This window comes from Hyalella azteca, unplaced genomic scaffold, assembly GCF_000764305.2.
Source record: "Hyalella azteca isolate HAZT.00-mixed unplaced genomic scaffold, Hazt_2.0.2 contig17851, whole genome shotgun sequence".
Classification (NCBI taxonomy): domain Eukaryota; kingdom Metazoa; phylum Arthropoda; class Malacostraca; order Amphipoda; family Hyalellidae; genus Hyalella; species Hyalella azteca.
The window spans coordinates 106684-120060 of NW_025947620.1; the positions used below are offsets into that span (position 1 = coordinate 106684).

Sequence of the window (13377 nt, forward strand, 5' to 3'; positions counted from 1 at the left end):
TTGTGTTGCCTTGCTTGGGGTTAAGCCTGCAAATGATACAAGTTCGAGCAATGTTCACCACCACGCTGCCAGCGCTGTGTCATGAGCCTGGCTATGTTGTATTTACATATTGTTCTCTTTGTGAATTTGTATTCGACTTGCTATATAATCCAACAAATGATACAAGTTAGTGCAATATTCACAACATTAATGGTGTGTGCAGCTACTGCCAGCGCTGTGTCATGAGCCTGGCTATGGTGTATTTGCGTATTGTTCTCTTTGTGAATTTGTATTTGACTTGCTATATAAGCCAACAAATGATATAAGTTTGTGCAATATTTACACATCAATACTGCGTGCAGGTGCTGCCAGCGCTGTGCCAGGACCTAGTGAGCAGCTTCAGTGCACCGCACTGCTGCTACACCGTCGAGCGTGCACGGGAGAGCACGGCGCGTGTGGCGGTGTGGCGGGAGTGTGGCGTCGCCTGCAGCTACACGCTCGAGGCATCCGCTTCTGGCTGTGACCAGGGCGTGTACCAGGTGAGATCCTTTATTATTTCATGTTTATCATTTGTTAAGTCTAGATAATTTACTATTAAATCTAGATAGATAATTAAAGTATTAAATTGCATTAACAAGACTTGCTGCGCCCTTGGCTGTCACCAGGATGGTATGAGTGAAGAAGCTTTATACTTTTATGTGTATCTGGTTTTATGTGAACGGTCTGCGTCAATTCCTCACTGCGAAAGAACATGTCTTCGATAAGAGTTTTATTTGCGTTTTCCTTGATTAAAATTATTCTCTTTCTTGCAATATGTGATCGCTTGCGCAGTGTAGGATTTATAATTAATATTTATATTATTATTAACAATTATTATCATTATGATGTCGACTTGAGCAGGGCTATCACCTGGGAACAAACCAGCTGCTAGAAGCTGGTGCCCAGTTCTGCGAGGCTCTCCACCAGATGTTGTGTCCAGCACCAGCTGTGGGGGATCACAACCAGCTGGCTGTGGAGACCATGACTCATCACCACGCTAGGTAACTTGCTCCACGTGATGTTCTTGAGGTCATTCACATTATTGTCTTTCTTCATCGGACTTTTCTCAGCACAAATTTCATTTTATATTTAATTTTCCGTTATGGTATTCCATTTCCTTGTAATTTGCTCATTTTACCGAAAAACGTGAATATTCTTCTCATTATATTACTATATAATATTCTTCCACTTCAATATGATTCTACTGGTACAGGTTTCTGAATTCCTTTTAGTTTTTTTTTTCAATTCACGAACATGAATCAAGTTACGGTAGGAATAGTGGCTGCGGAGATGTGGTCGCTATAGTTAGGCTGGCATTCTATTGATGATGGTCAGCGAACTAGTTCTGTTTAGTTGGTAAATTTCATTTTTTTCACTTCACTTCATAAAAGGAAGAAAGCTGTTACGTTTATTCTGCTGTTTTATTCATTAGGAAAATGAACAGATATCAATTGCACAAATGATTAAATTTTTTTACTTCTGATTCTTGCCAACTCGTACAATTCAGCTGTTTTAGTTTTGTTTCTATGATCATGTGTCAGCGCGCCAGATCACCGTTTACCTCAGCTGTTAGAATGTTAAGCCTGTAATGTTTAGGCCTAAGTTGAGTTTAGACCGTTTATTAGATTTTAATTTACAGTAACATCACGATAATTTCACCCAGAAGCAATAACGTTCGAGCTGTATTATTATGAGGGTTTTCTGTAAATCATTTTACTTTCGCCTTTGGTAAATTCCCCTTTGTTTTGTTCATACGCCTGCATAATGTTTTTGCTTCATCAGATATATTGTCTTATAACTATGATAATAATTTAAGTATTCTATTGGGCCCATAGGTTCTTTAATTTCCTCAAACTAGCGTGTTATTTACGATAATTTGGTTATTCATTTCATTTAATTTTTTTCACTTCAGTTCGTCAGAGGAAGAAAGTAATGAAAGTGGTTGTGAAAGTGATGCATTGTGAATGGGTGAATTGTGACTTGGGTTGTCGAAACTTTGATATGATTGACTGACCGTGAAATAACTGAATGAAGTTGGAATGACCGAGTGAACGTGAAATGATTGACTGAACTTGAAATGATTTTTGACCTTCAAATGATTGACTGAACTTAAATGATTCTTGACCTTTAAATGATTGACTGAACTTGTAAATGATTCTTGACCTTGAAATGATTCTTAAACTTGAAAATAATTCTTGAGCTTGAAATGATTTTTGAGTTTGAAATGACTGAGTGAACTTGTAAAGATTGATGGATCACCTAGAATGTAAAGGTAGAAAGCCACTGCAGTCTTGGATCCTGGGTGTATAAGTTTGATTTGAGCGCCGCGTTCCGCGAGATGTTCAGGAAGAAATTAATATCGCTGCTGTTTGCAGTTATGAACGGCTTTATTGTGACAAATTTATAGATTATGCAAATTTTGATGACCCGCTAACTTGTGAACGAAAAGTGTGCAAGGAGCCAAGCGGGCATTGAAAAAAATCTGAGATGAATGTAAGGTTAAGAAGTGTTATTTGGTCCTGAAGATAACGACTGATGATGATATTGTATCTGCTGATTACTGGGATGGCGAGAGTGAACGTGCCGGTGAATGGAGGGGTGAGATTGAACTTTCTGGTGATGGGAAGGAGAGATTGAATTTGCTGGTGAAGGAAGCGTTGCCTGTTGATAATGAAGCCCTGCATGGTCGTAACTCTGGATGACGTTGTGTGTGTGCGGCGGTCGAGGCTCGCGCTGCTGGTCGCAAGGCTCGGGGAGCTCGTCGGCAGGTAACGAGCGTGTCTCTGCCTCCAAGTTTGCCAGTAAATAAAGTGAATGTCGAGTCTAACACGCCATTGTATATTCTTTACTTTTGTCTATTTAACTACTTATTTTAATTTGTAGAGTAGGTTTGTATTTTCGCTGTTTTGCTGGTTTTATCTGTTATTTTATTAGTTATTTTATTTCTTATGCTTTTAATGCCGTATTTTATGCACGCTTTGTTTTCGTTTTGTTTGTGATCTTTTTCAACTAAGGGTTTCAGTTTCTCATATGCATGCATTGTCCTCGTATAATGATGAACTTTCATCCTCATTACTAATGGCTTTCTTCCTTGCAGATTTAGTCTATCACATTTCTGCGTTCTGAATCGCTATGTTTTGTGCTGTATTTCTTAATTTTTAACGGTAGTCTGGCTTACACAGTGCTGTGCTTTGACGTATTTTTCCTGTGCAGATTTGAACGTAGATGTATCAGAAAAATGCTATAACTTATGATATTTTGGTCAACGTCATTTGCGCAATTCCCTAAATGCCATCGTTCCAACTGATTTTGAAATTTTTAGTGTTGATATATTACTATTTTTTTATTGTCACTATTTGATGGTTTAGAGCTCTAGCAAAGATTAATTAATGCCTACAGTTTACTTTGTATCCTCAGAGGCTGTTCTAACAATGAGCCACAGCGGCCAAGAGGCTGCAGGACCGAGCCTCCATCTTGTGGCGGCGGGGTTCCTAAAGATGCGGGTGCCCCCAACAGCGACGAGACGTCTGTTCGAACTCAGCAGTCGCCGAGTCAAATATTGCGTCCGGCGAACTCTGCTGACGATTGCAAGTTGTTTTGTCTTAGTTACAGCCGAGAGCTAATAAAGGAAATTGAGGAAAATTTACCTGGTGAAACTAGTGGTACTAATGCAGTAGATGTTGCTGGACAATCGTCTAGTCCAAACAGCTTTGCCGTGACGTCTGTCGTCGAGAGTCAAACTAGTGAAAAAACTCGGGAACCTTTGACCTCGCATCAGACAGTCACTGGTGATTCGACGCCGCCTCTGCCTACAAAGCGCGGCGGTGGCTCAGTCAAACCAAAGTGTATTCGAGCCAGAAAAGTTTCTGCTGCTAAAAAGAAAGGCGTTAGAAGTAGTAAAGTGTGGTCCAGTTGTGGTGAAGTTGAGGCTCTGCAGAAACATGGCAGTTTTGTACCTATGGATGTCGGACCATCGTGCACAGCCTCGCACAAACTCGCTCGCTCCCGCAAACGGGAGTCTGATTCTGAGGCTGAACTTGACAGAGACCTGTACTCTTACATTGAACCTGACGAGTAGCCTAGTCTTCCAATCTGCCGCTGTTAGTCTAGTTCACTGGGATGGAGCATCCGGTATCATCGTGGCCATGCTGGATGTTGTAGGTACCGGGAAATATTCACTGTAGCAGACGAATTGGACATATCCACACTTCATTATATAAGACAACTTATTTCACAACAGGTTTATCAACAGAAAACGTTTTCACAATTTTAACCTCATATTAATTAATGAGTGCAGTGCTCTGTAATGATCAAGTTAAATCGTTATCGCCTGTTTTACTGTTGAACCTTTTATTATGTGGCCATTAAACCTGCTAGCGTCCAGTCTTGACATTCCTCAGTGTTGTATTGCCACGTAAATGCCCACCTTGAACGGTAGGTACTCTTATAGAGTGTTGGGCGAATGTTCAAGCCTAACTTGCACTCTAGAATATGAGGCAACTGTTAGAGCCTAGCATATAATTTGTAATGTAAGGCAAAGGATCGTGGAGCCTATCCAATAATCTAGAATGTAGGGTGAATGTTTGAACCTAGCAGTGCTCTAGAATGTAGGGTAGATGTTTAACCTTTGCAGTTCTCCAAAAGGTTGAATAGCTGTTCGAATTTAGCAATAATTTAAAATAAAGGATAGATTTCCCTCAACGGTGTAGACCGAATTATCGAGCTTAGCATTTAAGGGCATATGCAAAGCCCGTGTAACAACTGCCTTTTCGTCCATTTTTGAAACTGCAGTAGCCAGCGCCTTGTTAGAAATAATTATCGCTTACATCCAAGCTATGGTAGCATATTGCTTACGCGTTCGTTCAAGTTTACGATAGCAAATTACCAGAATTTTAGTCTGTACCGATCAGCTCTTTGAACTAGCTTTTTATGATTGAACATTGAATGACTAATAAATAATTTATTGTATTCAATAATTAATACGCACGTCTATTCAAGTTCACTTATTCGTGGTCCAGCATGTCACATAAGGTTAAAGTTAAACGATCCCCGAAATTGATGGAGCAGCTAACTTCAAGTTGACGTCACGGTAAATGTTAGGTTAGCCTTGCATTAGTTGATATCCTGTAGAATGCTTTGCCTCAGTAGCTGAATTAGCCCTCACACACACCGTCCTATAACTATAACTCTTATACAATATAAGATTAATAACAAGTCCTGCCGTTTTTGTGGTATAGCTATAAGTTCTGTTGTGCCTCTGCCAATTTATTATCAATTTTATTGCATTTGTTGAAAACCTTCAACGCCTTGTGTATCCCAAACTGAATGCGAGACGCATGCAGAATGATAGAATCTTATGAGAGCTTCCATTTATTTGGTGAGTTATACACAGTTGCTCGAAATTTATTCCGCGTTAACTTGCCTTTAGAAATGTGTACCTATTATCTCATTCTGGAATATTTTAAATATTAGCAATGATTATACATCCCTTTTATTCCTTGTATTGTTCAATTTACCATGTCTTCTCGACTTAAGCTGTTCTCGCTCTCATGGCTGGTGTGTAGGTAATTCTTTTCTTGGTTCTTTTTTTGGGTCATATGTTAAGTACAATATGTGCTTTATACCTCAACGTTCTAATATCTAATACTGGCATTCATAGTATTTGACTCAGTGTTTTGTTCTTTAATTTTAAATATAAACAAGATTATTGTTGTCTGTCGTAAATTTTTTAAGGTTTTAGCCGCAAAGTTACCCGAACGACATTCTATTCTATCGCTAGCTAGCAACTCCGCCCGCTTGTACACTGAAAAGCTTACAGATCTGCCAGTTTCATTCCGCTTTCAGTCTGCTTCAGGCTTTTGGTTATCTCGTCTGAGATTTTTGAAGGTTGTATCATTATCTTAAGCGTACCGGTATTCGTTATCTTATCACCATCGTATCAATATCTTATCATTATCTAAAAGGTTAAGGCAGTCTAATGCGGAGAAATTCTGTTAATAATGTGAAATTGTTTAAACAAGTGAATAGTGTGTTACTGATTAGAAGTTGTATTATCAATTAGATATTATGTTGCCAAGTAGAATTGTGTTGCCAAACAGGAATTGTGTTCCCAATTAGATATGGTGTTCTCAATTAGATATTGTGTTACTCCCTATCAATTGAATATTGTTTTATACCCTTTCAATTATTTATTACGTGTGTATGGAACAATATGTGTGCCTTCGTTTGTGTTGTATTATAATATTTGATGCCGAGAAAATATTTCCAAAAGTGAGTTAACGAAAATGTTGCGATTTTGATTGCCTGTCTAATGTGCGAGGCTGAGGTCGGTGCCCGGGAGTACTCGACTCACATCAATGATAAAGTATGGGGTGAAGATCTTGTATATCCGGGACTTTTGCTGATTCAATCCGTAGTTTTCGTTTTCTTTACTGTTTATGAATTGTTTTACATTGTTGAATTGTTCAGTATAATTTATGCAAAATTTGTGTCATTTTCCAAAATCTGAAAATTCTGGACGTTTGAAGTTTGAGCAGGAAAGCTGAGGTAGGACTGAACCAATCTTATATTACTTCTTGATCTCGGTAGTTGTTGCTGATATTTTCAGGAACTTCGAATATGAATCATTTGTTAAAATTCCATCAAAAGGTACTGCAGATTTCACAAATTCAACGATGCGCGATTTATTTACAAATAATGGTTCTGCATTTTTCATTTAATCCATGACCATAAACTGAATTTTAAACATTTATTGGGGCTTAGAAATAAAATCTTGGTAAATGAGTTAGAAAGCTCGTGTTTGAGTTAGATGTATTAGCCTGTATTTTGGCATTACTGAAAATTTCATTAATATTTTGAAAAAAAAGCACACGGTGATCGAAGCGTTAGTGGCAGTATCGTCTGTTTCTTGGGTATCTCATATTTAATTAGTATTATTTTAAGCCACTGCAGTACTTGAATTTTCGCTTTGATGTTCATATTGAAGATGATGCCTATGATTCTCGATATTTCACGGCTTTTGGCTCGTCCCTGCCGTGTTTTGCTTCAAAGACTCTATGTACCGCCGGACGGAGACGATGCCGTGTGTCCGCGACGCTATCCGCAGATGCCGCGCCGCCATCCGCGGATTGATGAGCGGATTGTGCAGCTCCGCGATGCTGGTCGAGCATGCCGCTGCCGGTCCACCTGCTGTCGAGAGCGAGCCCAGCCAGAACTCGTTGCCTGCGTCCAGAAAATATTCATACTTCTAATGGTTACAGGTTAGAGTTGGCATGTTTCAAAGTATTAGTAAAATGGCCTGGCCAGTACTGAAATTTTTAACCGCTGTGATCACATGCTATGAATTTAAAAATTTAGGATGATTTGTAACTCTGCTATTCAAAATTTGCGGCTCCGAAATTCAAAATTGCGGGATAAGTCGAAGGAATTGTTTCTCAGAATAAAGTATTTTTTTTTTGGTTTAAGCTAAATGAATGTTTTCAATCGGCGCTTGGCATAGGGTTGAGGTCATTAGAGATATAATTAGATTATTTCCAATCATGGGCCAAAAATAATGCGTGAACAGAAGAGTATATTTTGGATGTCTAACTAACTTTCAGGATCAAGCAGCTTTCAATTTAGGGGGCAATCATGCGTCCAATTCAAGTCGCATAATTGTCACAACTATCCCTTACCTGGCATTGAATTTGAGTCAGCTGGATAATTGCAGACGAGTATGCAGTCCTTGGGAACTCGCTCGAGCAGTTGACGTTTCGAGAACTTCACAACGATTTCTGTGTTAGGAAACTTTTCTCCTGACTTGGTGCCGTGTATTCTGGAGACTGGAATGTCGCTGAAGTTGATGCAATTAATTTTGTCAGTGACGTTGAGCGGCATGGCTTGGATCGCTTGCGACCAGGCATCCACGTAGAGTTTGTTCTGTGTGGCCGATATCATCCATTCGTTGAGACCGATTCCAGAGACGTGAATGTACGCAAGTTTGTTGGCTTCCTTGGCTCGGTTGCTGGCATCGATCAACATGATTTCTGCAAGCATCTGCATTCGAGCCTTGTAGACCTGCTTGTCGAGATACGCATCTTTCAGTTGAATGTATTCGTAGTTCTCGGGTGAATTCTTAACCTCATCGAAGGTTGGTAAATAATCACGCCCCCAAAGCTTGGCCCAGGCTTGCAGGAGGCCAGACCGAGGAGATTTGTTATCTTTTCCGTACCCATTCTCAGGAGTATTTTGTTGTTGTTTGACTACACAATCCTGCCAGTCCATGAAACCCTCCTTCTCGAATCGAGCGCCCACCTGGCCAATGATGGTGCCTTCCAGTTCGTGGGTTGCGCCATTACCAATCTCACCGCAGTTGTTGCGGCCGCCATCGTTGATGAAGGGTGACATGGAGCTGAAGCTTATAAACGCAGCTAGACGCATCTCATCGTAGCTGTTAAATTGTTCTAAACTCAGATGCTTCTTGGGGTTCGAATCCTTGCCCACTAATTCAAAGTCGCCGAAGCCTGGGGCGCCGTCGAGTAGCAGGTAATGGTCCCACGGGTTGATGAAGACCACAGGACGCTGCTTGATGAGCTTCTCGACGAGCTCGTAAACTGTCAGTCTTTCGTATAACTCCCTGCAAAGTTCAGGGATAACATGAATACATCAGGGTATGTTTGAATCACTTATGGCATTCAACTGCAAGTGAATATGAGATCAATTTTTCAGAATATTTGAGCTATGTAAGATCTATGTCATCATAGAATTGATGTCAAATTAAACACCATGTAACAGTAATAACTAACAGTCTTATTTTCTTCACAAGACAGCAAGCAATTTCTTGTATTAATAAAAGTGATGGGACATAGAGAGTGAAAAGTTTGAGAAACTTAGCCAACCTCTCGACTTCTCCTCCCCAGTCAACTTTATGCTCTAGGAAAACAGGCAAGAGTGGAAGGAGTGTCTCGTGGATGACGGGATACGAGGAGTTGATGTAGCGACCTAGCACTTCGCGTGAGAAGACCTTGCCTTGCTTCCGCAGCTCGTTCTTGAACGGGTTAATCTGAAACAAACACGAAATATAATGGATAAAGAATATCAAATTCATTGTAATGGATATTCGAAACACATAGTTTATTCTAGCAATTTTTTCTTTTAATTTGAAGTATTTAGCGCAAGATAAACTTAGCTTTTAAGAAAAAATGTTGTTAATGGCATTAGGTTGCTGGCTTACATGTATCTAAGCCCTGACGAAGTACGAACATTCGCTCGAATTCTTTGCGAATTTAGAAAAATCATTTGAATTTTCTACGATGGTAAATATTTACTAGAACTAAAATTAACTATTATATTATCTATCTAACAACCGGCAAGTATAACTGCATCGGCTTGATGATCACCTTCAAAAGACTCTCAAGTCTGTTGGTGTGCACGGGGAACTGGATGGGGAAGCAGCGGCTGTTGTGAAGCACCTCATCCACCGTCACCTCATCCGCCTCCACGTCGGGGAAGCGTTCCAAGTGGCACATCAGGGCGGCTCCTTTTGTGTGCTCCTCAGCTGGCTTGGAACTGAAAGGGGACAAGGTCGTTATAGTATAATTAATTGTAAGGTAATTCATGCCTGCGACTCCGGTTCGCAACCTTGGTATTTTGCTGGACTCTGAGCTTTCGATGAACCATCACATTGCCAAGTCAGCACCGCGTTCTTTCGGCGCTCTGCTCACGAGGCCGGTCCTCGAGACCTTCGTGGTGGCGCTAGTTCAGACCAGATTGGACTTCACTATGGTAATGCCACACTCTACGAACTCTATTTATTAGTTTATTTAGTGTCCACAATCTATGAACACTTGATAAACTGTAATCCGTAATGAACGCTGCTGCGCGACTCGTGTGCAATAAGCGAAAATTGACGCCGATATTGTGCGATCTACATTGGCTGCGCATTCAGCAGCGCACGCAGTTCAAGGACGCTGTTCTGACATTCCGATGCCTTCACGGCCTGGCGCCCCCTTATCTCGCGGAATGTCTGCAGCGCGTGTCGTATCAATCATCTAGAAGGCGACTGCGTTCGTCATCAAGCAGCGGATCTCGTCGTTCCATCTACACTTCTATCTACCGTCGGCGACAGAGCGTTCCCGGTCGCCGCCGGAGCCTGGATCAGCCTGCCGGCTTCCGTATCATCGGCTCCTTCGTTGCAGGTGTCTCGTCGATGCCCAAAGACGGAACTATTGCACGGAAAATCGTTACACGCTTACTTTAGCGCGCAGTCGCGATAACATCACAATTAAATGATGAAGTTAATGGACCCACCTCATGATGCAGTGGAGTTTGAGACCCCAGAGGGCGCAGTGCAGTGATGCAGTGGAGTCTGACCCACCTGATGATGCAGTGGAGTCTGACCCACCTGATGATGCAGTGCAGTGATGCAGTGGAGTCTGACCCACCTAATGATGCAGTGCAGTGATGCAGTGGAGTCTGACCCACCTGATGATGCAGTGCAGTGATGCAGTGGAGTTTGACCCACCTGATGATGCAGTGCAGTGATGCAGTGGAGTTTGACCCACCTGATGATGCAGTGCAGTGATGCAGTGCAGTGATGCAGTGGAGTTTGACCTACTTGATGATGCAGTGCAGTGATGCAGTGGAGTTTGACCCACCTGATGATGCAGTGCAGTGATGCAGTGGAGTCGTGTTTGAGGCCCGCCAGGCCTTTCTCTCTCTTCCGCGCCCCATTCATCATCGGTTGGCCTATTCACAATCAACGATCGTCTCAATGGCACAATAGAGTTCATTGATTTCTTGGAATATTTTATACAAAAATGGCCTTGGCTATAGCGCGTGCTGAAATAAACTTCTGCTTCTAATGTGTAGATTGAATTTATGCGGAAGTTGTAGAGATAAATAAAAAAGTGATATCGTTCTCATTTTTTTTCACACAAACTACATTGAAATAACTTGTTCGTTTACTTTATACGCAAAATTGTCCAAATGTTGGACTACAAACTGGAATTTAGGCGAAATGATTTGTTTATCATACTAGCTGGTCTCTTAAAAACAGTCGAAAGTTTATAATTCTGTCATCCAATAGCTGATGGCTTTTTCAAAATTAACCCCCAATTGCAGATGAGAAATCGGCTGCTACGTGTACTTGGGTCGCTACGTGCTCTTAGGTCGCTACGTGCACTTAGACTGTTATGTGTACTAAAGCAAGTTTTGAAAGTACTGCCCCTAACTATTTGGTGAATCTTGATCACACCGCGTAGCTAAGCACCTGCTCTTGCGGACATCATTTGCCTGCATCGAAGTGCATCATTCAATCGATTATCGAACCACTCTTTACACATCCAAAGAACACAAGTCAGAGTACAGCCCATACAATTCTCTAGGTACTGCTTTTTTGAAATTGAAATGTATTCAAACTATAGATTTATTTTGGCGTTGTCAAGACACTTACTTGACTTCCCTAGCAACACGCCCAATTAGTCGAGGATAAACTGCAAGTACTGTTAAAGATAATCGAAATTAACAAATTATCATCAACGGCTGATAAACTAAATGGAATAATACACATACTCCTATTAATGGACAATTAATAAACAACTTAAACAATTAAATTTATTCGTTAATATCAAACGAGTCTCTAGGTTCCCATAACATTTTTATGTTCTAAATTCTAACTAGTAATGCAATATAATTATGCTGACTAGATAAAGCGTTACGAGAGAAGAAGTATTTCCAGCATTCAATCGTTATATAGTTGTGAGCTTTTCTGTTAAAGACCCAATTTTTAATCTAAGGAATGAAATATTTTTAAGGCTAGAGAATAAGTAACACATACCACTTGCCCCGCACGCCGCATGCACACTGGGCCACAAGTGAGGTGCTCTCGGCTGTGGCACTTATCGACGTGGCATGTCAGGTGCGTGTGCCCTGACCACGCCACACTGCGCCACACGTCTCAAGGTGCTCAGTCGGAGGGGCTGAGACGGCTTCACTTAATTAACAGCTCTACGTGCTGCCAGACGTGATGCGAACAAAAAAAGGGATACAATCGTATCCGCATAAGTTGCAGGTCTTGTAGTTATTCACACTTGCATTCAGCAATGATTAACAATTCGTTGCGGCATGATTTGCATGGGAATGATATTGTAGCCGAATTTGATAGAAGATCTTGCACTTCTAGAAACAAATAACAATAGTTTTTACCGCGACGGATCTTAGTTTCTATCTAAAGCTAATGTGTCGCCACATCTCTGAATGTTGTTGAACTGGAATTACCCTATACCTATTAACCTATTAACCAAAGATTTTCTATTGCTGAGTGAACAATTACACTTTCACATTTATTTTCGTGGTAAAGTCATATAATAAATAGAACACACGGATTCTCCTGGTCATTTGCGCTCTTAATATAGGCCTACAGCAATTTATTAGGAGCTCGGAGAGGCGCGTGCTGAATATTTCTGATGTGAATAAGAAAAAAAAAGTGGCAGCCAGGCTATGGTGTTTCTTTCAGATGATAGAAACACCACAGAAATCGCATTATATTCCTATTATAGAGATATTTTTAATATAAACCCATAAATTATGCAAAGCATCGAGAGTAAAATACAAAAAAAAAACATTATATATTCAATGGAAAAATAGATATTCAAATGATATTCATTGTATGACTGGAAGTAACTTTGGTCAGTTGCTGTGTTACCAAGGCACCCGAATAAATTAGCGCACGAACCTCGAATTTCCCAAATTCTGGGATTGTTTGCTGCAGAACTTCAGTTTTGGCAGCAAAAATGCTTTAACGAGTCGCACGATTTTCTTCCTACGCTACCTCCAGGGGCAGTTTAGTCAGTCAGGGTGCATAACGAAATTAATTCAGCAAAAGAAAAAAGGATCAGTCGTTAAAACCTTGAAAAAATGCGCTAATAATCGTTAACAAAATGAACTTCTTTTAAATCGATCAACGGAAAGATTAGATTTCGGTCGTAATTGCAGTTGAAAAAAAATTTAACTTGATTAATATGCTCGTGATGATATATTGTGCATATACAAAGACGAAAAGTTTTTTAACTGTTATAGTGTGCCAATAAACCCAAATGTTGCGGTTTCTGCAAAAATTCGGGTTTGCGGACATAGTCATTTCATTTTGATTGGCAGACATTGTCATTTTATTTTGATTTGCAAACATTGTCATTTAATTAGGATTTGCAGGCATTCTCATTTCATTTAGATTTGCAGACATTTGAATTTGAAGATAAACTGAATGATGAGCTACGCGGGACTAGAAATTGCCTTTCTAGTCCCACCAAACCCCTCAGCTTTTATGCTTGCTAATCACAAAAACAAAACTTCCTAGCATTTAAACTTGTTAATCACAAAACC

General features: G+C 40.5%; 2 protein-coding genes across 2 annotated transcripts in view; one reads left to right on the forward strand and one right to left on the reverse strand.

Annotated features, from left to right (window-relative positions):
• The window catches only part of LOC108674703, a 31060-nt gene extending 24558 nt beyond the window's left edge, over positions 1-6502 (forward strand). Inside the window, exons 19-21 of the mRNA XM_047885416.1 lie at positions 342-518; positions 880-1019; positions 3436-6502. Coding sequence (XP_047741372.1) covers positions 342-518; positions 880-1019; positions 3436-4096 — 978 coding nt within the window. The 3' untranslated portion in view covers positions 4097-6502. The remainder of the gene's footprint in view (positions 1-341; positions 519-879; positions 1020-3435) is intronic.
• A 296-nt stretch (positions 6503-6798) lies between these two features.
• On the reverse strand, positions 6799-11142 carry LOC108674715. Its single transcript, XM_018162680.2, has 5 exons — positions 10653-11142; positions 9396-9564; positions 8895-9058; positions 7692-8632; positions 6799-7239 (listed from the first exon to the last, which is right to left on the reverse strand). The coding sequence occupies exons 1-5, from the start codon at positions 10733-10735 to the stop codon at positions 7028-7030; spliced, it is 1569 nt and encodes a 522-aa protein (XP_018018169.1). The 5' UTR covers positions 10736-11142; the 3' UTR covers positions 6799-7027.
• Between the last annotated feature and the right edge of the window lie 2235 nt (positions 11143-13377).

Excerpts from the sequence above, each read along its gene's own strand:
- LOC108674715 (XM_018162680.2), bottom strand. The coding sequence starts at position 10,735 with ATGATGAATGGGGCGCGGAAGAGAGAGAAAGGCCTGGCGGGCCTCAAA. Across the intron at positions 9,565-10,652 it reads TCACTGCACTGCATCATCAG|TTCCAAGCCAGCTGAGGAGC; the intron begins GTGGGTCAAACT and ends GTCCCCTTTCAG. Across the intron at positions 8,633-8,894 it reads TGGGGAGGAGAAGTCGAGAG|GGAGTTATACGAAAGACTGA; the intron begins GTTGGCTAAGTT and ends TGAACTTTGCAG.